Source organism: Achroia grisella, unplaced genomic scaffold (assembly GCF_030625045.1).
Source record: "Achroia grisella isolate CSIRO2021 unplaced genomic scaffold, CSIRO_AGI_Agris_v1 utg1080, whole genome shotgun sequence".
Lineage (NCBI taxonomy): Eukaryota > Metazoa > Arthropoda > Insecta > Lepidoptera > Pyralidae > Achroia > Achroia grisella.
In genome coordinates, this window is record NW_026712570.1 from 346,884 (window position 1) to 371,174 (window position 24,291).

Below are 24,291 nucleotides of genomic sequence, written 5' to 3' on the forward strand. Positions count from 1 at the left end.
AATTATTACTAAATTAAGTTCTTAAAGTGGCAAACACTGTACTTAGATTTATCATTATGTAAATCGTTTAGAATACGTCATGTAACCCTCGGATTTTCTGCGGGTTCTAAATTTATTTTTATTTATTTTTCATACTGCTTTCTTGATATATGATAGCGTAGCGGCTTTTGTATTGATTGCCGCATGCATCCTCATGTAAAGTGCGAATACTGTAACTACCATATAGTAATTTTTGTAGCTGTGACGTGGTCGTGTGGAATGAGTAGTCATGCTCACTAAAGTGTCCAGACATGTGGCGGCGTGGTGGGTCGGGTCATTGGGCTCCCTAAAATATGGTCGAGCGCAGTGATGGCTGGCTCATCCGCCATACTCGTGAACGAGTGCTGCTTGTAGGGACTGGTCTGCTCTTATCACTACGACTGATTTAATCTTATTGTGTTTTTATATTTGAGCCTAAATAAATTAGTGCTGGTTGGTAGTTTATATTCACACGTTTCGACTTGTAAAATGTGAACTTACAAGGATTGTTTAAAAGAGCAACACTCAAGGTTCTTGCTTATTCTTCTTGTGATGAGACGGCTTTCCGAATAAGCGGTAGATTTAAAAAAATGTTGACTATTCAAAAGTGCTTAAATTAAGTTTATTTGAATAAATGATTTTCTATTCTATTCTATTCTTTTATTATTTTAACTTCGCAATTGACCACCAAATTTTGAACAGATTTGAAAGATTTGAACAGAGGCCACTGAATTAAATAAATAATTATAATTTAGGTTAATAATTAATAAGTAATAATAAATATGTTTATTATGGCACCAATAGCCCACTTGTTAGTTATATTTTTTCTAATCTGTTTTCTTTATTGAGGGTTTTGAGCTATTCTCAAGTGCATAGACAGAGTCTATACTTCTCAAAGAAGATATTTCGTTTAGGCATGAGTGGGCTACAACCACATAGGATGTGACGTTGCCCCGTCACCTTGGCGAAATCTGCAGATTTTTACAAAGGCCCAAGTTTGCAAATGTGTTTATTATATTTGCAATTAGTATTGGTGTCAGCTGCAATTTGCAATTTGTATTTGTATTGGAGTAAGAGCCCTAAAATCTCATGCTAATATAGTTTCTTATCTAATAGTCATCATTGCCTTGCCTTTATCCCATTATTTGGGGTCGGCGCAGTATGTCATTCTCTTCCACTGCTCTCTATCAGTCGTCATATCTAAACATACTCTTCTTTTATTCATATCATCTTTCACACAATCCATCCATCTTTTCTTAGGGCGTCCCCTCCCTTTACATCCATCCACATTCATATTATATGTACACTTTCCATAAGACATGGTCTTCATTCCTCCGCATAACATGCCCATACCAGCTCAATCTGTTACCTCGCAACTTTTCTATAACCGGCGCAACTTTCAAACTTCCTCGTATATACTCATTCCTTATTCTATCATTCCTGGTAACCCCACACATCCATCTTAACATTCGCATTTCTTATCTAATAGTAATATTACAATTACAATGATTACAAATTGTCAGACCTCTACCAAACAAATACGCCAAAAAATTATTCTATTTATATTGGTATTTTATTTATTGATTTATTTATTCTTTATTGCACTTTTTAAAATTGTACAATAATAGTTCATTAAAATTATTATTGATATTATGATGAGAAGCCTTTATTTTAACTTTATATTTCACTATCAGAACACTTTGTTTCTTTTTTAAACTTGGCATAAATATTAATAGACGTAACAAATGGAGGTCTTTAAACATTTTTTCGTTTCTAAAAATCGTCACCCAATAAATCAGGATGCTTGAACGATTCTGTATCCATACATCACGGTGAACATTTGGGAGCAGGGCAGCGGCTCGTAAAGTGATTCCAGAACCAATGGCCCATGTGATGGAATGTGTGGAGTGAATACTAAATGAGATGTGTTTAGAAAGATTTGCAATATATGTGTAGATACATATATTATAAATCTTTACTTCAAATCTACTATTGTATGATAGGTTTACGTTGCAATAGAATACAAATAATCCATATTACAACTGAAATAGACATTTGACAGCCTCGGTGGTCTTGTGGTTTAGCACACCGCTTTACTATTCGATGGTCGTGGGTTCGATTCTTACAAACCTTTGTATTCATGAGTATGATTGTTTGTATCGGTCTGGGTGTTTCTATGTATAATAAGTATTTATTTACAAAAAAAAATTGTATCCATGTATTTATATCAGTTCTCTAGTACCCATAACACAAGCTTTAGCTAGCTTAACTTGGGTCTAGATGGCGCTGTGTGAATTGTCCTGAGATTATTGTTATTATTAATAGAAATAGAAATAGAAATAATCTTTATTCAAATAAACTTAATATAAGCATTTTTGAATAGTCAAGTTTTTTTTTATTCTACCGCTTATTCGGAATGCAGATTCATCACAAGAAGAATAAGCAAGAAAATTGTGTGTTGCTCTTTTAAATAAATATTCATTTACTTATATTCAATTAACAACAAGGATTAGGCATGCGACAATCAACATAGAAACCGCTACGCACTTCTATAGCCATATAAAATCTATAGCCACATGCAGATCGCAAATTTATTTTTTTATTTATTTATTGCACCAGAAATAATATAACATACGAAATTCAGATTAGAGCATGAAGAACTTCGTTGAGTAGAATGAACTGAAAACAATAATTTAAAAACTATTAACTTGAATAATGCTATAAAACATTATATATTTATAATTTTATTGAAATACACATTACCAAAAAGTAATTTATGAAGATTGGTATTAAAGAGTTTATTATGATGTTTTGCAAGTGTTCAAAATCTACCCTGTATCATCGTAAGCACAGATTATTATATTAGAGTCCGTTAGTTTTCTGTTCCCGCGCCTTTCGTTCCCCTCCCTTACCTAGTAACAAACGGACCGTACAGCGGCTTTGACGCGCGCGCGCATTTGTTGTGAATTAAAATAAATTAGAACTGTGAAACCTACTGTGAAACTGGAAAGCTTCTCGAGTGAAGCCCAAGAAATCTAATTGACAGAGCTTTTCCCTATATATATACATAGATAGTTTCCATAACAGCAAGAAATGGGGTGTTTCGAATAATTGTTATATATGGTTTTATATGCCTTTTGTAAATAATTAGATATTATTATTGAATTTATGCCTAGATATATTACTGAATTTAAATCATCATTAATTCATATTTACTATATCATTGTCATCATATGTATTAATATGTAATATAAGAAATTTTCGTGTCGCGGTGTTTGTTACCAAACTCTGAAACGACTTTACGGATTTTTACGAAGTTTTGTGTGCATATCGTGTAGCTCTGAGAAGCATCATCTATTTTCATCCCTCAATAACTAATGACCCACCCCTAAATATTTTTAATTTTTTTAACAATTATTTTCGTCATTAAAAATACATATAACATTAAATATTTAACATTCTACAATCAACCCCTATTTTTAATAGGGATTTTAATTTATGTAACTAAACAACATTCGCCGGGTCAGCCAGTATATACATATATACATATACGCTATTGAAGGTTGCTATCAATAATATAATTATTGACGGCAACAGCCAACTGTAATCACGGCCTCGTGGAACATGACTTGCAGGACCAATTCAATTAAGAACCTAGCATTACTCAGTGCACGGGCTGAAACGGGCTATTTTATATGTCATTACAGCGTCTACAATCCATGTCAAACCAATTTGAACCTTAAGCAGTAATTCATAGAGAACTTTATAAATAAATACACTTGAGGGTGGATAATAATATATTCTAGCGTGCAAAAAAATTTGACTATAATATATTGAGGAGTTTTAGAAGAAACTGTCAATATTCGTGAAGACATCGAAGAAGACGCAGTGAAAATGGTTGGAACTTATTGTTTCTTGTTTGGTGCTATTGTATTGGCTTCCATCAGTAATCCTGTGAGGGGTACAGCTGAAGTTATGAGTCACGTTACGGCACATTATGGGAAAACACTTGAAGAGTGCAGACAAGAGGTAAGTTTTTTTATTATTGGTGACAATGGAATGATGCACCCGCCTGCGCTAACGGTATACGCTGGTGGAGTGTCAGTGGAAGATGAAAGAATGAACTAGCCGATCAGGTCTGTTAGAGTGACAAATTCACTATTCAAAGGATACGGTTACCGTCTACCATCTAACAGACCCTATACTCGTTTGCCGCTTACTATAAAAAAAATATTCGGTTATAATATACTACTGTTTATTGAATAGTAATTGTTTCAGATACTTTTCTGTAACTTGATCTATATTAAATATTTCTTATTTGAATGTTCTTAAAAGAGTCTATTAAGTATGTATTTTAATTAAATTGCAAGTTACTTTTATAGATTATAGAATTGCAGACTAGCTGTCAACCCAATAGGATAAAAAGGACTTCGTGACTTTATACATGAGCGTCGTAGTATTCACTGATATATGTATACCTTACTTACATATTATTATACCTTTAATATCCCATACAAGCATGCTATTATATCTTCCATTTAAGAATTAATTAAGAAATTCTCAATAATAATAATAATATTCTTGGATGCACATAGTGCCATCTAGTCCCAAAATAAGCAAAGCGGGTTATGGGTATTAGACAACTTATTATAGTTCGATTCAATTTTATTTTGCAATTAAATACATACATAATATACGTAGAAAACATCTAGACCGATACAAATGATCATACTCATGAATTCATACTCGTACGCAAGGAATCGAACTTGAGACCATCGGAAGTAAAGTGGTGTGCTAAAGTACGAAATCAACGAAACGGTACAGCTTGTTCAGCATTATGCTTTACCAGCGAGTTTCTTATTGTGCATTCCATATTCATTAATTTCACAACTGTAATACTTAATAAAATAGGCATACAAAATGAGGCAGATTGTTACCATAGACTTTATAGGAAACATATCTAGCTATAACAAAATTGTTACGTAATTTTGCCACAGTCTGGTCTGACTACGGAAATCATGGAAGAATTCAAGCACTTCTGGAGTGATAACTTCGAGATCGTCCACCGGGAGCTGGGCTGCGCTATGATCTGTATGTCCAATAAGTTCTCGCTATTGAAAGAGGACACCAGGATCCACCATGATAACATGAATGATTACGTGAAGAGTTTCCCTAATGGTAAGGGTTCTTTTAGATTTTATTTAGGACTAGCTTTTGCCCGCTCAGGGCCGCTGGCTTCGCTCGCGCTAGTAGTAATTAGGTGTAGTTTTTGCGGCTTTACTTTCGTTTAGCGTGTGTAAAAAATTAGGGCCTACAAAATCTAAGAAGATTTATACAAATTTTCATACCCCATTTTATCCCCTTAGGGGTGGAATTTATCAAAATCCTTTCTTAGCGGATGCCTACGTCATAACATCTACCTGCATGCCAAATTTCAGCCCGATCCGTCCAGTGGTTTGGGCTGTGCGTTGATAGATCACTATGTCAGTCAGTCATCTTTGAGTTATATGTTTAGATACTACTATGGTGGCAGACAAGCATACGTCCTATCCGATATTGTTTCGTCATTGTTTTTGTGAATTTTGTTTCGATTTGCAACAAGGGAGAATCTACCCCCGGCTCTTCCAGGGGAACAACGACGATCCGATTATATGTTCGTAGTGCTTGGTCTATACCTTTCCGCAAAGTCTGGCATGTGTGATCGTCTTATATAGGATGAGTCTTCCAAAATATCATCGGTTCTACCGAAGTGGTACAAGAATGGTAAACGATTATCATAGTCTATGAACGCATATAACCAGAGGTTTAACGTGCGGTGCTGACCTTTAAGAAACCTTAATAAACTCTTCTTCTCACGTTTGCGTTGCCGACAATTAAGAAACAGAATAGAATAGAAAATCATTTATTCAAATAAACTTAATTTAAGCATTTTTGGATAGTCAACGTTTTTTTTAAATCTACCGCTTATTTGTAATGCTCTCTCATTACAAGAACAATAAGCACGAAACTTGTGTGTTGCTCTTTTAAACAATCCTTGTAAGTTCACATTTTACAAGGCGAAACGTGTGAATATAAACTACCAACCAGCACTAATTTATTTAGGCTCAAATATAAAAACACAATAAGATTAAATCAGTCGTAGTGACAAGAGCAGACCAGTCTCCACAAGCAGCACTTGTTCACGAGTATGACCGATGAGCCAGCGTTCACTGCGCTCGACCATATTTTAGGGAGCCCAATGACCCGGACCACGCCGCCACATGTCTGGACATTTTAGTGAGCATAACTACTCTTCTACTCGACCTCGTCATAGCTACTTAAATTTATTATATAGTATTTACAGTATTCGCACTTTACATAAGAATGCATGCGGCAATCAATACAAAAGTCGCTACGCTATCATATTTTAGGGAGCCGAGTGACACGGCCCACTCTTAATATAATCTTAAAAAACTCTATTCTGTAGCCTCAGTAATGATATTGTATCGCTTATCTTGCAGGCGATGTATTAGCCGCTAAGATGGTTGAACTCATCCACAATTGCGAGAAGAAATATGATGATGTCGAGGATGACTGCACTCGAGTCATGAAGACTGCTGCTTGCTTCAGAAATGATGCAAGAAAGGAGGGTATTGCACCAGAGGTCGCCATGATTGAAGCTGTCATGGAGAGATACTAAAACGACCAAATTAAACTGAACTGCGAAACTTCGTATGATGTATTGCACATTAAAATATATTTGGAGGAAGGTGAAATTATAATAACAAACATTGCTCAGATATTAATTAAGGATTATGTATATAAATGAATAATAAAATGAAATAACTTCTTTTTGTTTAAATTAGTTGTTTGGCATTTTTATTTTTGTATTAAATGCCCTTGCTATAATTATAATACACTGAAAAAGAATGGGACCAATCTAGGAATATACAGTTTCAAATAAATGACGGAGTTATAAATTACAATGAAAACATTCCTCTTCTTTATGCGCCGTCTCCTACTGGAGGTTGGCGATCATCCTCGCGATCTGAACTTTGTCCACCGCTGTTCTGAACAGACATCTGGTGCTAATCCCGAACCAGTGACTTTAGTTCTTTAGCTATGACGTGCAGCGCCTGCCCGATGTTCGTCGGCCTTGGATTTTTCTTTTAATTATTATTGCAAAAGTTTATATTCCACGGAAACTTGTAATTTTCTATGCTTTATAGTATAGCAATACTTCAGCGTCTTCAAAGTCTTTTATCTATAAATGGGTACACACTAGTACACTCTCATTTCGCACTCTATCTAGATATCTTCAATCTCGAATGCTCGAATTAACTTACACATAAATTCTTTATGAGTCCATGATTCTACTCCATCCAAAAGAGCGGAAAACACATAACAGCGTTCCAAGCGAACACGAGTTGCTAAGCTATCTCTAAGGAGCTATTATAGAGTAAACCACTTAATTTTATAAATATACTACTAGCGTGATCAACACAACACTTAAATTACTTAAAAAATATTAAGAAATAAAAATACAACCGAATTGAGAACAGTGTAATGCTTTTCTGGACTTGGTTAAAAATGAGGAAAAATGATGGTCATAGAGGTCAAACGCAATGACTAAATTGAGGACAATTTCGAGGTACACGATTATCTTTATCCCTAAACTCTTTTGGTATACAGAGAAATTAGGGTAACATAAAGTTAATGATATAATAATAACAATTACACAACAACTTACACAGCGCCAACTTGTCCCAAGCTATGCGCTCTGCTTAAGGGTACTAGATCACATACATTTTTTTTGTTCTTCTTAATCTAAGCCAAACTTCTACTATAGATACTAAACCACTATAAGAAATAGCTTATGTATTATAAATACATACAACAATACTGATGAACATAAATGTTTATATCATACGAAACTTGTGAGGTAAGGCTGCCCAAACTGCCCTATACTAATATCTGTAGCTATTCCCGCATTTTTACCGCATGAAATTTATAGGCTATGTGTTATTCCGATGTATAAGTCATATTACTGTAAAGTTTCATAATAATTCGTTCAGGAGGATTTGCGAGAAAGTCTGCAAAAATTAAAAAAAAAATCCATACTCAAAAACTTTTGCGTTAAAATTTATTAAAATGTCAGTTCATTTTTAATCATTGCGTTATAATCTGTTTTACTCACATTTTCATTTCGCGCATAACCTGTCTAGATTCGTCTCTTGACTCGATTGTCTATGCACCCGTTAGAGTTTTAACTTATGTACACTGTATTTATTGGAGTCAACTAACGTAAGTAATACAGTATTAGCCCTGAATATACACACATTAATAATTCTACTAAATTCCTAACAATTAACTTCTAACGATGACAAAGTGATTGATGCCTTCGACGAATTAAGTTGGATAAGTGCAGACCTCCGTTCTAGAGTAAACATACAATTAAAAGCAAACAATTAAAACATGAAGACTATAAAAAACAAAGGAGTAAATAAACATCAACAATCTCGAAATTGCACACACAGAAGTCAGAATGTACAGTTTAAAGATAGTACTTGCATTAGCGATAGTTAGTACGGCTATAGATTCAAGTGCTAATGCATCACAGGATATTATGAAGAAGCTCACAATAAATTTCGCTAAAGCTTTGGAAACATGTAAAAGCGAGGTATGTGACAATTTAAAAATTGGGTAAAAAATAGGTACTGCTTATTCTTGATATGTGGAGATCTGGAATCAATACAATATTAGAGTTGTGGTCTCCTTAGTCTATGCAATAGGAGAAGGATCGGTAAGAAAATAAGAAGTGTAATAAACGAGTAGATATAATGTATTAAGTATACATCAATAAAGAAGACGAAATATTATGTTGACCCTAAAAAATAGTACCAAGATAAGGACGGTAATAATTGTAGAAGAAAAGGATGTAATTGTGTGAAAAGGCGTATATTAAAAAGTATAATAAAATAGAGGAACATTGACAAGATCATAGATTATGATTGACAAATAATCAGATTTAATTTTAAAACCATTAGGTTCAAATTTGCATTTTAACTTCTTTGTACAGTTAAATCTTCCGGAATCAATATACACGGACTTCTATAACTTCTGGAAGGAGGAACATGAAATTACGAATCGGCTCACTGGCTGTGCTATACAGTGCCTCTCAACAAAGTTGGAACTCGTGGATGTAGAAGGAAATCTTCATCACGGCAATGCACAAGAGTTTGCTAAGAAACACGGCGCTGGTTAGTTTATTTTAAAGACGAGTATGCATGGTGATATAAATGTTCTTTATTGGTATGATAGTTGATCTAGTTGATGGAAAATGGTTGTCTGTATACAGGTATCACGAACATTGTGATGCTCTTGTTATACCATTGGGAGACCTTAAAAAGTTATCAGCATATCACCTATATCAATTTCAGTCTTACCTATTTCAGCCTACTAACAACTTGCTTTTTAAGCTGTTTCGGTTATAGGGTACATATTGGGCAGTGGAATTACAGGATAAGAGGTATCTCAGTCCTCCAGTAAACCAATGCATGCATCATTGACTGGCGTCATATGATAACGTGATCCGTAGTGCTGTTCATGTTTGTAGGCGACATTACTGCTTTCTATCAGGTACACCATCAGCTTGTGTATCATTCTAATATTCCTTAGAATTAAATTGTCTATCCTGTATCTGTACCAGTACCTTGTAATTTAACTGTCATATCAAGATACTAACCGCAATGCAATCTAAAGACACATTTGAAAACCAAGCTACTGGTGGTAGGTCTCTCAAAGAAATAAATTAAAATTTTATTTTTTAATTAGTGTAATCAGTTAGTGACAAGTTGCAAGGTAATAGATTGAGTTGGTAGGGGCATGTTCTGCGGAGGAACGCGGATCATGTCTTAATGAAAGTGTATAATATAAACGTGGATGGGTGGAAAGGGAGAGGACGCCCTGAAAATGTGGATGGATTGTGTGAAAGATGATATGAATAAAAGAAGAGTATGCTCAGATATGACGACCGATAGAGACCAGTGGAAGAGAATGACATACTGCGCCGCACCCAAGTAATGAAATATGGGCAAGTTAATGATGAATTAGTCTAATTTATTTCAGATATCCATTTATATTATATTAGTAAACAACTTATAAATTGTATTAGTAAATTACAATATATATCCTTGTTATTTCAATTTAATCACTGTCAATGTCCACGTCCAGATGCACTGAGTCCACAAGAGTGTAATGATGTCCAGTACCACTGGAGTGGACAATCCGACATAATTGCTATATAAATTAACACTAATAATAATAAAACTTCAGATGAGTCAATGGCGAAGCAGCTCATCGATATAATCCACAATTGTGAAAACTCTGGTCCACCTAACGATGATAAATGCTTGAAAGTATTGGACGTAGTCAAATGTTTCAAAGCAGAAATACACAAGCTGAACTGGGCACCGAGCACCGACCTCGTGGTTGCAGAGCTTTTAGCAGAATTATAACCAAATACGAAGATACAAGGGTTAAAATTGAATAACAATGTAATGTTCGAAATATACAATGATACACGGTGGACGGGACATGTTGTAGTATAATTTTGCTTTTTCTGATTGTAAACATTTCTAGTACAGACCAAACTATATAAATTCAAATTCAAATTCAAATTCAAAAATAATTTATTCATGTAGGATATTTTAGCCGCTTATGAACGTCAAGTTTTTACATTATAATTAATCCGTCCATTTCGGTGTATATATCCAATTGAGGAGAACTGGCAAGAAACTCAAGTGAATTACTTTTTTTTTAAATCCAGTTTATTTACAATGCATAGGTATTTATATAGGTGTCTATGTCTAACATTAAATGAAAATCCCGAACATGAAAACTATTGCCATGCACGCTCGTCATTCAAGTAATCGTTTAGTGAGTTTTTAGTTCAATTACATTTAATTGTATGTATGTATTATATTTATTATATGTATGAAGGTATCCGCAGAATACCAGCGTCGTGGCACCCCGTCACGACATATGCTGAGCAGAGACCTATTTGGTACTATCTAATTAATATAAACCTATATAATGTAACATTCAGAACCGAGCAGCCAGAATTATTGGTAATCAACGTCTATGTGACAGACTCGACCCATTGGCTTTGCGGCGTGATATTGCATCTCTGTGCATTTTCTACCGCATATATCACGGGGAGTGTTCTGAGGAATTGTTCGGATTAATACCAGCTGCTGAGTTTCAGTTTATGGCGGGTGGTATGGTGGTACCACCCGCCAGAAACTGAAATACCATCCTGATCATCTGGATGAATGGCGGTCTTCCACAGTGCGGTTTTCTAGAAACTTTTTGCCTCGCACAACCACATTATGGAATCACCTTCCAGCAATGGTATTTCCGAACGATACGATATTGAAACCTTCAAGAAAAGAGCTTATTCCTTTTTAAAAGGCCGACAACGTACTTGCAATTCCCCTGGTGTTGCGGGTGCTCATGGGCGGCGGTAATCACTTACCATCAGGTGAGCCGCATGCTCGTTTGTCCCCTGTGTTATAAAAAAAAAACTTAAAATTTAAAATTATTTTTATTTTTGCTGTGTACCAAATAAACAATTTTCTTTCTATTCTTTCTTTCTAATTGTTCCAATAAGACCAGCGTGCATGGCAATAGTTGTTCATGCACGGGATTTTCATTTAATGTTAGACATAGACACCTATATGGTACCGACGATCAGCGGTCCAGCACACCGCTTTATATCCAAGTTCGATTCCTCGCACGGCACAAACATTTGTATTCACGAGTATGATTGTTTGTATCGGTCTGGGTATTTTCTATGTATAATATGTATGTATTTACGAAAAAAAAATATATCTATGTATTTGTATCAGTTATCTAGTACCCATAACACAAGCTTTAGCTAGCTTATATAGATGGCGTTGTGTATACTGAGATTATTATTATTATTATTATTATTATATAAATATACATTGTAAATAAACTGGCTTTTAAAAAATAAGTAATTCAATTGAGTTTCTTGCCAGTTCTTCTCAATTGGATCTATGTACTGAACTGGACGGTAGGGGAAAAAATTAAAATTATAATGTAAGATATTATTACCGACGGACGGGCATTAATATCAAGTCTTGTTATTATAACTTATTTATTAAGGGCGAGCACAATAGATCTATGTAGGTCGCAGTGCTACAGGTGCTACAACATCTGACAATAGCCCAAACAACCCAATAAAAAAAAGCTTATTTATTAATTTTATATATAACGACCTCGGGGGTCTAGCGGTCTAGCAAACCGCTTTACGTCCGATGGTCGCGGGTTCGATTCCTCGCACGGAACAAACATTTGTATTCATGAGTACGATTGTTTGTATCAGTCTGGGTATTTTCTATGTGTAATATGTATATATTTTCGAAAAAAAAATAATATCTATATATTTGTATCAGTTATCTAGTACCCATAACAAGCTTTAGCTAGCTTAACTTGGGTCTAGATGGCGCTGTGTGAATTGTCCTGAGATTATTATATATATATTATATTCACTATTTGTGATCTTTAAACTTTATTTTAATTTTTTATTATTATATTTGCGTTTGAATTACTATTTCTTCCGTTACATTTAATTATAAAACTTTTATGTAAATTTTACGTATTCTAAAGTCACAATCCTTATTTATCAATTGAAAATTGCCAGGGCAAAAATATTACAACAGAAAAATGTACATTCATAAGCGGCTGCACTGTCAGACATAAATAAATGAATTTTGATTTGATTCGGTTTAATTATTTTTAATCATTTTACTATGACATTCTCTGTATCTCTTTTTTTTTTAATAATTATAATTTCTCAATAAAAACAGTAATAATAATAATGCTGTATGACACTAAAATGACGTACGTATATGTTAAAATATTTTTTATTAAACGAAGTTGTTCACAACGCCCCTTTTTATAGTATATGTATATATTTTATGTTTTATTTTCTCATGTCCTCAATGTGCGAGGATTTTTATACACAAAGTAGGCTACATAAGTCACATGCGAGCACGTCAATGGCAAAACCGGAGTTGAAGACGGTTGGCCTGGACGAAATCGGCCTGGACAAAATCGGCTGGGATTACATCACTATCATGCTTTATGTTTTTTACTATCTATTAATTTATATAGAAAAATATTGTACTGTTACTATGATTCTTCTTTTATCTGATATCGATACTAATTAAAAATACTATTCCTTCCTAAAACCTAACGTCGTTCTATTATATTCACCAGCATAATAAGTTCCTTTGCTTACCAAATCATCACAATAGATATTCATATACCATAATATCATCACAATATATTAATAAGAGATATTAATAATAGAAAAATATATTAACTTTCTTATACTAAGTTAACATTTTATAGTTGTAATGAGTTCATTTGAATAAAGATTATTTCTATTTCAATAAAATAAAAAAGATAAAATAATAGATAACTAAAGCAGTTGACAGTTATTTATTAACTAGAATAATATTGATTTAAGAAGCTGTTTTTAAATTCAAAGATCAGTAAGAACAACATGTCAACACCATATGCAGTGAAATACATATTTCATATTTTACGCCTGCATTTCTTCTTAGCAATAATAATTTAAGAGCCTTTACAGGAGTGGCGATTACTTGTGGGATTTTAGAAATGTTGACTAAGCATAAGAAGATTTTATAGAGTTAACTACCTTAGTTCTTCTTATGCTTGGCTTGGCTTAACACAAAAATTACAAATTTTGGAAAAACCACTCTATAACAGTGTTATTAAAGTATAATTTCAAAATATTTAAATTTCTGAATTACACCAGCATTGTACTAGATATGCGACATATAAACGCTCATATGTCATAAATAAACATATAATATGTCATTTGTATAAGCAGCGCGCATGCTATGTATGCGCATGCGCACGTAACTGATTATGGTCAATCCATTGTCTCCTTATAAATTCACGTACTTTTTTGTAGGCTGTTGATTGAATTGTGTAGAATTCTGTATGGAAATTTTCTTTTTGAAGCTAGAACGATGAAACTTTTTAGTGGGATAGATAAATAATATAAAATATAATAAATGGCTAAATATTTTCTAAATAAACTTCTAAATGTAAACTTACAAGGATTATTTAAAAGAGCAACACACAAGTTTCTTGCTCGTTCTTCTTGTGATGTGACAGCTTTCCGAACGAGTGGTAGATAAAAAACAAATTGTTATGACTTCAAAAGTGCTTAAATTAAGTTTATTTGAATAAATGATTTTCTATTTCTATTTCTATTCTATTCTAATTATTTGGTCAAAGCCACTATTTTACGCGGGTACAGCTAGTAATTTTATAAATTCATGTTATTAGAGAGAGAGGTATTTTTTAGCATTTCATGGATCCACCGTGCTTCTACCGGGTCCAAAGCATGGTAGAGAGAAATACCGATCAATTTCCGGGACTTACGACCCGGGTGTATGTTTTAGGGGCCTCTTGTCGACGTAAGTCAACACTCGCCTTCACCGCTCGTGATTCTCTCCCTGTCCAATCTCGTAGGAGCTTACTAGTGCAGGTTAAGATGTATGTGATAATAAATTACTATTTTTTTCTCGATCGTGTATCTCTACTACACTAATTACTTATACTCCATATGAAATGTATATATGGCGGATTTTATAATTATATAGTGAATATTTTACATAATCTTAGATATAAAATTCTTGTGTCACAGTTTTCGTTCCCATACTCCTCCGAAACTTGATTTGCTTGGCTTGACCGATTCTCATGAAATTTTGTGAGCGTATTGAGTAGGTCTGAGAATCGGCCAACATCTATTTTTCATCCCTCTAAATGTTAGGTGTAGTCCACCCCTAATTTTTTTTTTATTTTAAGGCAAAACGTTTGCCGGGACTGCTAGTAAAATATAAAATTCTTTTCTTTCAAATTTACGGGTAATAAAAATGTAATTTTAATCCTTCGGTTATTAAATTCAAATGTACTTGTAACATTCATTACAGGTTACAAGGACGTGCGTGTAAATGATGCCTTCTAGTATTACAATCATTATCAGCTAATGGTTGGCCAAATCTCGTAGGAGCCTGCTAGTGTAGCTTTAGATGTATGTGATAAGAAATTACTTTTTTTCTACCTCTTGTTTCTTTTTTTCTCTCCCTGTCTAGCCAAATCCAATAGGAACCTGATAGTGCAGCTTTAGATACACAGGGCAATAATTTTTCTTTCGTTCTATTAAATCAGCTACGTGCTTCTTGTGCCGTCACACTCGCCTTCACCGCTCGTGATTCTCTCCCTGTCCAAATCTCGTAGGAGCCTGCTAGTGCAGCTTTAGATGTATCTGATAATAGATTACTTTTTTTCTACCTCGTGTTTCTTTTTTTCTCTCCTTGTCTAGCCAAATCTAGTAGGAACCTGATAATGCAGGTTTAGATACACAGGGCAATAATATTTTCTTCGTTCTATTAAATCAGCTACGTGCTTCTTATGCGGTCAACACTCGCCTTCACCGCTCGTGATTCTCTCCCTGTCCAAATTTCGTAGGAGCCTGCTAGTACAGTTTTAGATGTATGTGATAATAAATTACTTTTTTTTAACCTCGTGTTTCTTTTTTTCTCTCCTTGTCTAGCCAAATCCAGTAGGAACCTGATAATGCACCTTTAGATACACATGGCAATAATTTTTTCTTCGTTCTATTAAATCAGCTACGTGCTTCTTGTGCCGTCACACTCGCCTTCACCGCTCGTGATTCTCTCCCTGTCCAAATTTCGTAGGAGCTTACTAGTGCAGCTTTAGATGTATGTGATAATAAATTACTTTTTTTCTACCTCGTGTTTCTTTTTTTCTCTCCTTGTCTAGCCAAATCCAGTAGGAACCTGATAATGCAGCTTTAGATACACATGGCAATAATTTTTCTTTCGTTCTATTAAATCAGCTACGTGCTTCTTGTGCCGTCACACTCGCCTTCACCGCTCGTGATTCTCTCCCTGTCCAAATCTCGTAGGAGCCTGCTAGTGTAGCTTTAGATGTATGTGATAAGAAATTACTTTTTTTCTACCTCGTGTTTCTTTTTTTCTCTCCTTGTCTAGCCAAATCCAGTAGGAACCTGATAGTGCAGCTTTAGATACACAGGGCAATAACTTTTCTTTCGTTCTATTAAATCAGCTACGTGCTTCTTGTGCCGTCACACTCGCCTTCACCGCTCGTGATTCTCTCCCTGTCCAAATCTCGTAGGAGCCTGCTAGTGTAGCTTTAGATGTATGTGATAAGAAATTACTTTTTTTCTACCTCGTGTTTCTTTTTTTCTCTCCTTGTCTAGCCAAATCCAGTAGGAACCTGATAGTGCAGCTTTAGATACACAGGGCAATAATTTTTCTTTCGTTCTATTAAATCAGCTACGTGCTTCTTGTGCCGTCACACTCGCCTTCACCGCTCGTGATTCTCTCCCTGTCCAAATCTCGTAGGAGCCTGCTAGTGCAGCTTTAGATGTATCTGATAATAGATTACTTTTTTTCTACCTCGTGTTTCTTTTTTTCTCTCCTTGTCTAGCCAAATCCAGTAGGAACCTGATAGTGCAGCTTTAGATACACAGGGCAATAATTTTTCTTTCGTTCTATTAAATCAGCTACGTGCTTCTTGTGCCGTCACACTCGCCTTCACCGCTCGTGATTCTCTCCCTGTCCAAATCTCGTAGGAACTTACTAGTGCAGCTTTACATGTAGGTGATAATAAATTACTTTTTTTTAACCTCGTGTTCCTTTTTTTCATACTTGTCTAGCCAAATCCAGTAGGAACCTGATAGTGCAGCTTTAGATACATAGGGCAATAATTTTTCTTTCGTTCTATTAAATCAGCTACGTGCTTCTTGTGCCGTCACACTCGCCTTCACCGCTCATGATTCTCTCTCTGTCCAAATCTCGTAGGAGCCTGCTAGTGCAGCTTTAGATGTATCTGATAATAAATAGATTACTTTTTTTCTACCTCTTGTTTCTTTTTTTCTCTCCTTGTCTAGCCAAATCCAGTAGGAACCTGATAGTGCAGCTTTAGATACACAGGGCAATAATTTTTCCTTCGTTCTATTAAATCAGCTACGTGATTTTCTCTCTTCTTGTGATAATAAATTACTTTTTTTTAACCTCATGTTTCTTTTTTGCTCTCCTTGTCTAGCCAAATCCAGTAGGAACCTGATAGTGCAGCCTTTCTATTAAATCGCTCGTGATTTTCTCGCCTTCACCGCTCTCTGTCCAAATCTCGTAGGAGCCTGCTAGTGCAGCTTTAGATGTATCTGATAATAGATTACGTTATTTTTCTACGCTACGTGCATGTTATGCACTATAGACGTTAGAACCGTTATTAGTAACCCCATAGTTGATCAAATACCCAGCGATTAAAAGGAGGATCACAAATTTAATGACCACCAACAAATGAAGTGACAATTAAATACCATTACGATGTAGTGAAGCTGTATTTAAGTGGGCCCGTGGCATGTTCTGACACTTTTTGCAAGAACATTGCAACTAGATATGGCGAGAGCGGTTTTTATTGGTCTGGTCTTGGTTATAATTGTCGTGAGAGATGCAGCACCTTCGAGTGAGGTCATGAAGTATATAACAGCTGGATTTCTTAAGACTTTGGACGACTGCAAACATGAGGTATATATATTTGACGGTCTTGGTGGTGTAGTGGCTAAACCGCTACCGATGGTAGCAGGTGCGATTCCATGTATGTTGCAAATATTAGTATTTATGAGATTGTTTGTATCGGTCTGGATGTTTTCTGTGTATATTATGTACTATCTGTACCCGCGACTTCGTCCGCGTGGAATTTAACTTTATTTTTCTAAAATAAAAGTAGCCTAAGTTACTCCATATTACATCAGCTGCCAATAAAAGTCCCGTCAAAATAGGTCTAGCCATTTCAGAGTTTAGCCGAAACAAACAGACAGACTGACAGACAGAAAATATTGTAAAAAATGATATTAAGGTGTTTTGTACCGTAATGTATATTCATACCATGAGGTAAAAAACGGTTATTTCAATATTACAAACATTCCAATTTTATTTATATGTATAGACTAGCTGTACCCGCGACTTCGTCCGCGTGGAATTATACTTTATATTTCTAAAATAAAATAATGTTTCTAAAATAAAAGTAGCCTAAGTTACTACTTATTACATTAGCTACCTGCCAAAAAAAGTCCCGTCAAAATCGGCCCAGACATTTCAGAGATTAGCCGGAACAAACAGACAGACACAAAAATTTTAAAAAGTGGTTTTTTGGTGTGTGTTCCGTATTTATATTCATATGCATGCAGTAAGAAACGGTTACTTCAATATTACAAACAGACACTCCAATTATATTTATATGTATAGATATCGTTTCAGTGGGGACTTAGGTAGAGCCCTGACTCTCTAATATTACTACTTATAAATGTAATTTAGAAAATTCCTCGCACGGCACAAACATTTGTAAAATAATCCATGTGTACAATCTATGTAATTGTATCAATATAAATATAACTGTGTGAACAGCAATATAAAACACAACAGAATATCAGCAAATTTATCTGTAGCTATATGCTGAGTTGGTTGCCTATTCACCGTTGCGGCACGTTTCTTTTAATTCTTCATATATTTTTCTTTATCTCATATATGCTATTTATCTATAATTGATGAATAACTAACTTTATCTATCTATCTATCTATACATGTGTTTTTAGCTAAACCTCTCCGATAATATCGTATCTGACTTGTATCATTTTTGGAAGCAAGAATACGAGTTACTGAACAGAGAAACTGGCTGTATTATTCTATGTATGAGCAGAAAGTTAAACTTGATAGATACGTCTGGACGTTTGCATCATGGCAGCGCGCAGGATTTCGCCATGCAACATGGAGCTGGTATGTTCAGTTTTGGATAAAATTTTGCGTTGTTTGGTATTTTGTTTCTTATCTTCACATAATCAAAATCATGTATATATGAAATGACTTTGTGTACTGTACAAATATGTGGAATAACTGAAGGCCCTTTTAGCTTGTAGCGCAATTTTTTGGTTTTTTTATGGATGATAATGGATTTTGCACCATGCATACCTGCGCTAACAGTTTATTACTAGACAGTTACAGTTTACTAGGCACCAGTAGAGGATAATATGAGCATGAAGTTATGTCAGTTAGCTCTTTTGTCAAATGGTAATTTACCACGATGGTTTCCAAGTGAAACCGCGTGTAATTCAACCTGACATGGTACATTGCCATCAATATGGTTATTAGTCCATATTGCGAACAATTCCCTTCCCCCTTACATAGCATCATTAGATGTGCAATATAAGTTCTTTTATATTTTTTATACCGTACTATGCTATGCAAAACTTAGGCCTAAGCGCAACAAAAATCTGCAGATTTTGCCAAACTGAAGAGGAAACGCCACTACACATCCTATGTGGTTGTAGCCCACTCATGCATAAACGAAATATCTCTTTTGGAAAGTTTACACTCTATCTTGAGGAGATAAAAACCATCGCTCCTAAGAATGTCCTTCAATTCTTGTCCCTGACGGGTTTAGGTAGCGAACTCTGAATAGGGCGAGCACAATAGATCTATGTAGGTGTAGTGCTACAGGTCCATGCACCTGACAATAGCCCAAATAACGAAATAAAAAAAATGCTATGCTGAATTATTATTATTACTATTGTAGCGGAAGATGTCGCAGTCAAATTAGTGAACATGCTTCACGAATGCGAGAAGCAGTCTCTGGCTGTAGAAGACGAGTGTGCACGGACCCTGGAGGTGGCGAAATGCTTCCGAAACGACATAAGAGGTCTTGACTGGTCTCCAAAAGCGGATGTCCTCATCACCGAGATCCTTACGGATTTGTGAAAGAAGCTACTGCAATTCAGCAACATGATATATCCCCAGCATCGTCTGAACTTGATTTCAGATTTTTAAAATGTTATATTGTTTTACAATGAAATTTTGTATTTGTAACTTCAGAGTGATAGTGTAGAGTGTATTTTTTTTTTTTATTATTGTAATAATAATCTATGCAAATATATAAAATTGAAGTGTATGTTTGTAATTTCAATTTACAGTTTTTTACAAAATGTATATGAAAATATGTAAATAAATTAATAAATAACCCTGGACAATTAACACAGCGCCATCTAGTGTCACGGTAAGTATGGCTTGTGTTCTGGGTACTAGACAACTGATATAAATACTTAGATCTCTTTTTTTAATACATAAAGAACACTCAGATCCAGATATATGGTACTTACATCAAAAAGTAATTTAAAATTTTCTTTACCTGTCTGTTTGTTATTAATATCTGAAACGGCTGGACCAATTTTGACGGGACTTTCACTCGCAGTTAGCTAATGTTATAATGAATACGTTAGGCTACTTTTATTTAAGAACTTTTATTTATTTTAATTAAAAAAACAGTTTCCACGCGAACGAAGTCGCGGATAACCGCTTATTATGAATATAAATCAAATAATATATATATATATTTTTAATTGTAATTTCATTCATTGTATACGATATTTATAAATATAATAAATGTTATATGATATTACAATATATTATACTATATTATATTTATCATTTCAGTATAATACTGAGATAGTTCAGTGAAAAATCCAAGAACTTTACATTCATGCAAATTCAAGCGACAGTTTCAGTTGAGAAGAACTGATAGGAAACTCACCTATGTATATATTATAGAAGATAGCCTCAGTGGTCTAGTGGTTAGCATATCGCTTTACTATCCGATGGTCGCGGGTTCTATTCCTCGCACGGCACAAACATTTGTATCCATGAGTATGATTGTTTGTATTGGGGTGTTTTCCGGGTGTTTTCTTTGTATAATATGTATGTATTTACGAAAAAAAATTATCTATGTATTTGTATCAGTAATCTAGTACCCATAACACAAGCTTTAGCTAGCTTAACTTGGGACTAGATGGCGCTGTGTGAATTGTCCTGAGATTATTATTATTACTTGTCGACAATATAGCAGTCCATTTGACGGTAACAGCAGCGTAACTGTTAATTGCGTCATAATTCTTATCGTATTAGACAGCACAATCGACAGCATCAAGATCCTATTCAGCATGCAACTCCGGGACTCACTTAATAGAACACACATTCAATAGAACTCTGATGCACTGATAGTGGCTTCTGTCTATTGCAAATTAATACTAACAGGTCATAAAACATTAATAAGTAATATATATGTATATATATAGTATATAGTAATGTTCAAAAAAATTCAAAATTCAAAAATCATTTATTCATGTAGGATACTTCAGCCGCTTATGAACGTCAAATTTTTACATTCTAATTTTATTTTGTCCCTACCGTCCAGTTCGTTATATAGATCCAATTGAGAAGAACTGGCAAGAAACTCAATTGAATTACTTTTTTTTTAAAGCCAGTTTATTTACAATGTATTTTCATATAGGTGTCTATGTCTAACATTAAATGAACATTCAGTGCATAAACAACTATGAATGTACTCGCGACTTCCGTTAAGTTCTAGGAGAATTTGTCACGACGTACTAACTGGGCTGACCTTATCATCTTTCACTGGTGCCCCGCCAGCGTAAACCGGTAACGCAGACGAGAGCACCATTCCATTATATCTCCGTGCCCGTATTGCCCGTGATCTGTGATGGCAGTCTTGTCGAAGGAAAATATCTCTCGGGATACATATCCCCAGGTAACCGCATTAACATATACAAAAATGCATGTTATTTGGACTTGTGTGTCTATAAGACGTCTCGAGACAAAGACTATCCTTTATAATTTAATTTTCTCATTGCTTTCTTGATTTAATTGATTGATTTTAGAAATATGAAAGCGTAGCGGTTTTTGTATTAATTGCCGCATGCATTCTTATGTAAAATGTGAATACTATAACTATCAGATGGCAATTGTGAGTAGCTTTGACGTGGTCTAGTGTTTTGAATAGTCATGCTCACTAAAATGTCCAGACTTGTGGCGGCGTGGTGGGCCGGGTCATTGGGCTCCCTAAAATATGGTCGAGCGCAGTGATGGCTGGCTCATCCGTCATACTCGTGAACGGGAGCTGCTTGTACGGACTGGCTTGCTCTTATCACTACGACTGATTTAATCTTATTGTATATTTATGTTTGACCCAAAAAAATTTGTGCTAGTTGGTGGTTTGTATTCACACGTTTCGACTTGTAAATGTAAACTTACAAGGATTATTTAAAAGAGCAATACACAAGTTTCTTGCTCGTTCTTCTTGTGATGAGACAGCTTTCCGAACGAGTGGTAGATAAAAAAACATGTTATGACTATTCAAAAGCGCTTAAATTAAGTTTATTTGAATAAATTATTTTCTATTCTAATAAATGCGACATTCAAAGTATGTTTAGGGGGTAAAATAACATAGGGGATGTAACTTTATTTAGAAATGCGTCATTTTTTAAGGTAGAACGATGAAACTTTTCCCTTTCCTTTGTTAGGTTAGATTATTGAATATTCTTTATTTCATCACTAGCTACTCGCCCCGGCTTCACCCGGGTGCACATCTATTATACATATAAACCTTCCTCTGGAATCACTCTATCTATTAAAAAAAACCGCATCAAAATCTGTTGCGTAGTTTTAAAGATTTAAGCATACATATGGACAGACAGTGACAGCTACTTTGTTTTATACTATGTAATGAAGGACACTACTCCACGCGGACGAAGCCGGGGTCACTAGTTGTTTATAAAACCTGCAATTACACCGATGAAAGCGCAACTCTTGAATTATGAACGAATGAATCATATAATTTACGTGAATTACCAATTTCCACTTATATTCATACACACATAAATTGAAAATAAATGGCAGATAAACAGATTTGGTGCATTTGAATCTTCCCCGCAATCCGGAGCACCTGCGTGTGTTTATTTAGTTTTATTGTTTATCCCATTTCGAACGTGTCGGGAATTGTAAAATGGCCCCTCTTTATTGATACTTTTAGCGAAATATTATTGTCACAACGTATTTTGAAGCGGTTTTTTTAACAGATACAGTGATTCAAGAAAAACCTTCCGGTTTATATGTATAATACATGTACATGTACACCCGTGCGAAGTCGGGGCGAGTAGCTAGTATTACATAATTCCTAACAATAATTAAATTAATTTTATAAGATCAACACGCAATATTCTTGGTCATTCTACTGGTGATGAATTTTTAACAAAGCTTCGCGTATGACTTTGCAGAAACAAAAAAAACTATTCAAAAGATAGGTAAAGATAGAAACAATCTTTATCTTATATCCTTATCAAATAAACTTAATATAAGCAATATTAAGTTTGTTTTAATAAAGATTATTTCAATTTCAAATAAATTCAGAAATTTTTTCATATAGGATTCTAGCTTTTGCTCGCACCTTCGCTCGCGTTAATTTATCCCGTTAGGGATGGATTTTATCAAAATCCTTTCTTAGGGGATGTCTACGTCATAGTAGTTTTATGCATGCAAAGTCTCAGCCCGATCGGTTAAAATTGACAAAATTTTATACAAAATTTCATCCCCTATTTTATCCCGTTGGGGGTAGAATTAATCAAAATCCTTTCTTAGCGGATGCCTACGTCTAACATCCACCTGCATGCCAAATTTCAGCCCGATCCGTCCAGTGGTGTGGGCTGTGCGTTGATAGATCACTATGTCAGTCACCTTTGAGTTATATATATTTAGATTTTATCCGCTTATGAATCTCAAGTTTTTTGTGGCATTTTTTCTTACTTACTCAAAGCTTTATATAGAAATAAAACAAAAAAAATAAGTATAGTAACAGTGTTGTAATTTATAATAGATCACCTCGTACCCTGACAATATTATGAATAAGTATTTACTGTACTATAAAATACTATAACTTCATTCCAGGCATGTAGACATATTATAGCAGAGATGTACATACTTTACTGTGACTTATGCTAAAAAACATTATAATTAACCCATCACCAATTATGTATAAATAATAAATATTTAACAGTAACATCAAAAATGCTGAGGGTATATCTGATTAGTGGTAACTGTCGTCTTTATCCATGAATAGTACTAGATCTCATTACCCTATGAATGGTATATACCTCTCATACAATCCCATTCCTGAGGAATTAACTTTCATGCTTTCATACCTTGTAATTTCACTGCCATACCTCGCCCTTTGAACTAAAACTTTAAACTATTACAAAGCACGGTCGTCGCTGGTGCT

At 34.7% G+C, this 24,291-nt stretch overlaps 4 protein-coding genes across 5 annotated transcripts in view; all 4 read left to right on the top strand.

Annotated features, from left to right (window-relative positions):
- Positions 1 to 24,291, top strand: part of LOC131842522 (protein prickle-like) — a 583,535-nt gene that overhangs the window by 196,807 nt on the left and 362,437 nt on the right. The gene's annotated exons all lie outside the window — the stretch shown is intronic.
- On the top strand, positions 3,791 to 6,717 carry LOC131842612 (general odorant-binding protein 2-like). The gene is made up of 3 exons (XM_059191193.1): positions 3,791 to 4,047; positions 5,016 to 5,196; positions 6,519 to 6,717. Exons 1-3 carry the CDS (start codon positions 3,913 to 3,915, stop codon positions 6,695 to 6,697), a joined length of 495 nt encoding a protein of 164 aa, XP_059047176.1. The 5' UTR covers positions 3,791 to 3,912; the 3' UTR covers positions 6,698 to 6,717.
- On the top strand, positions 8,543 to 10,514 carry LOC131842580 (pheromone-binding protein-like). Its single transcript, XM_059191161.1, has 3 exons — positions 8,543 to 8,677; positions 9,077 to 9,257; positions 10,333 to 10,514. The coding sequence occupies exons 1-3, from the start codon at positions 8,543 to 8,545 to the stop codon at positions 10,512 to 10,514; spliced, it is 498 nt and encodes a 165-aa protein (XP_059047144.1).
- Positions 17,556 to 19,925, top strand: LOC131842591 (general odorant-binding protein 1-like). The gene is made up of 3 exons (XM_059191171.1): positions 17,556 to 17,699; positions 18,767 to 18,947; positions 19,744 to 19,925. Exons 1-3 carry the CDS (start codon positions 17,571 to 17,573, stop codon positions 19,923 to 19,925), a joined length of 492 nt encoding a protein of 163 aa, XP_059047154.1. The 5' UTR covers positions 17,556 to 17,570.

What these genes read in the sequence shown, in the direction of transcription:
- LOC131842612 (XM_059191193.1), top strand. Translation starts at nt 3,913, where the DNA reads ATGGTTGGAACTTATTGTTTCTTGTTTGGTGCTATTGTATTGGCTTCC. An exon ending in TTGAAGAGTGCAGACAAGAG is followed by an intron (nt 4,048 to 5,015) that starts GTAAGTTTTTTT and finishes ATTTTGCCACAG; the next exon opens with TCTGGTCTGACTACGGAAAT. An exon ending in CGTGAAGAGTTTCCCTAATG is followed by an intron (nt 5,197 to 6,518) that starts GTAAGGGTTCTT and finishes CTTATCTTGCAG; the next exon opens with GCGATGTATTAGCCGCTAAG.
- LOC131842580 (XM_059191161.1), top strand. Translation starts at nt 8,543, where the DNA reads ATGTACAGTTTAAAGATAGTACTTGCATTAGCGATAGTTAGTACGGCT. An exon ending in TGGAAACATGTAAAAGCGAG is followed by an intron (nt 8,678 to 9,076) that starts GTATGTGACAAT and finishes TTCTTTGTACAG; the next exon opens with TTAAATCTTCCGGAATCAAT. An exon ending in TGCTAAGAAACACGGCGCTG is followed by an intron (nt 9,258 to 10,332) that starts GTTAGTTTATTT and finishes ATAAAACTTCAG; the next exon opens with ATGAGTCAATGGCGAAGCAG.
- LOC131842591 (XM_059191171.1), top strand. Translation starts at nt 17,571, where the DNA reads ATGGCGAGAGCGGTTTTTATTGGTCTGGTCTTGGTTATAATTGTCGTG. An exon ending in TGGACGACTGCAAACATGAG is followed by an intron (nt 17,700 to 18,766) that starts GTATATATATTT and finishes ATGTGTTTTTAG; the next exon opens with CTAAACCTCTCCGATAATAT. An exon ending in CGCCATGCAACATGGAGCTG is followed by an intron (nt 18,948 to 19,743) that starts GTATGTTCAGTT and finishes TTACTATTGTAG; the next exon opens with CGGAAGATGTCGCAGTCAAA.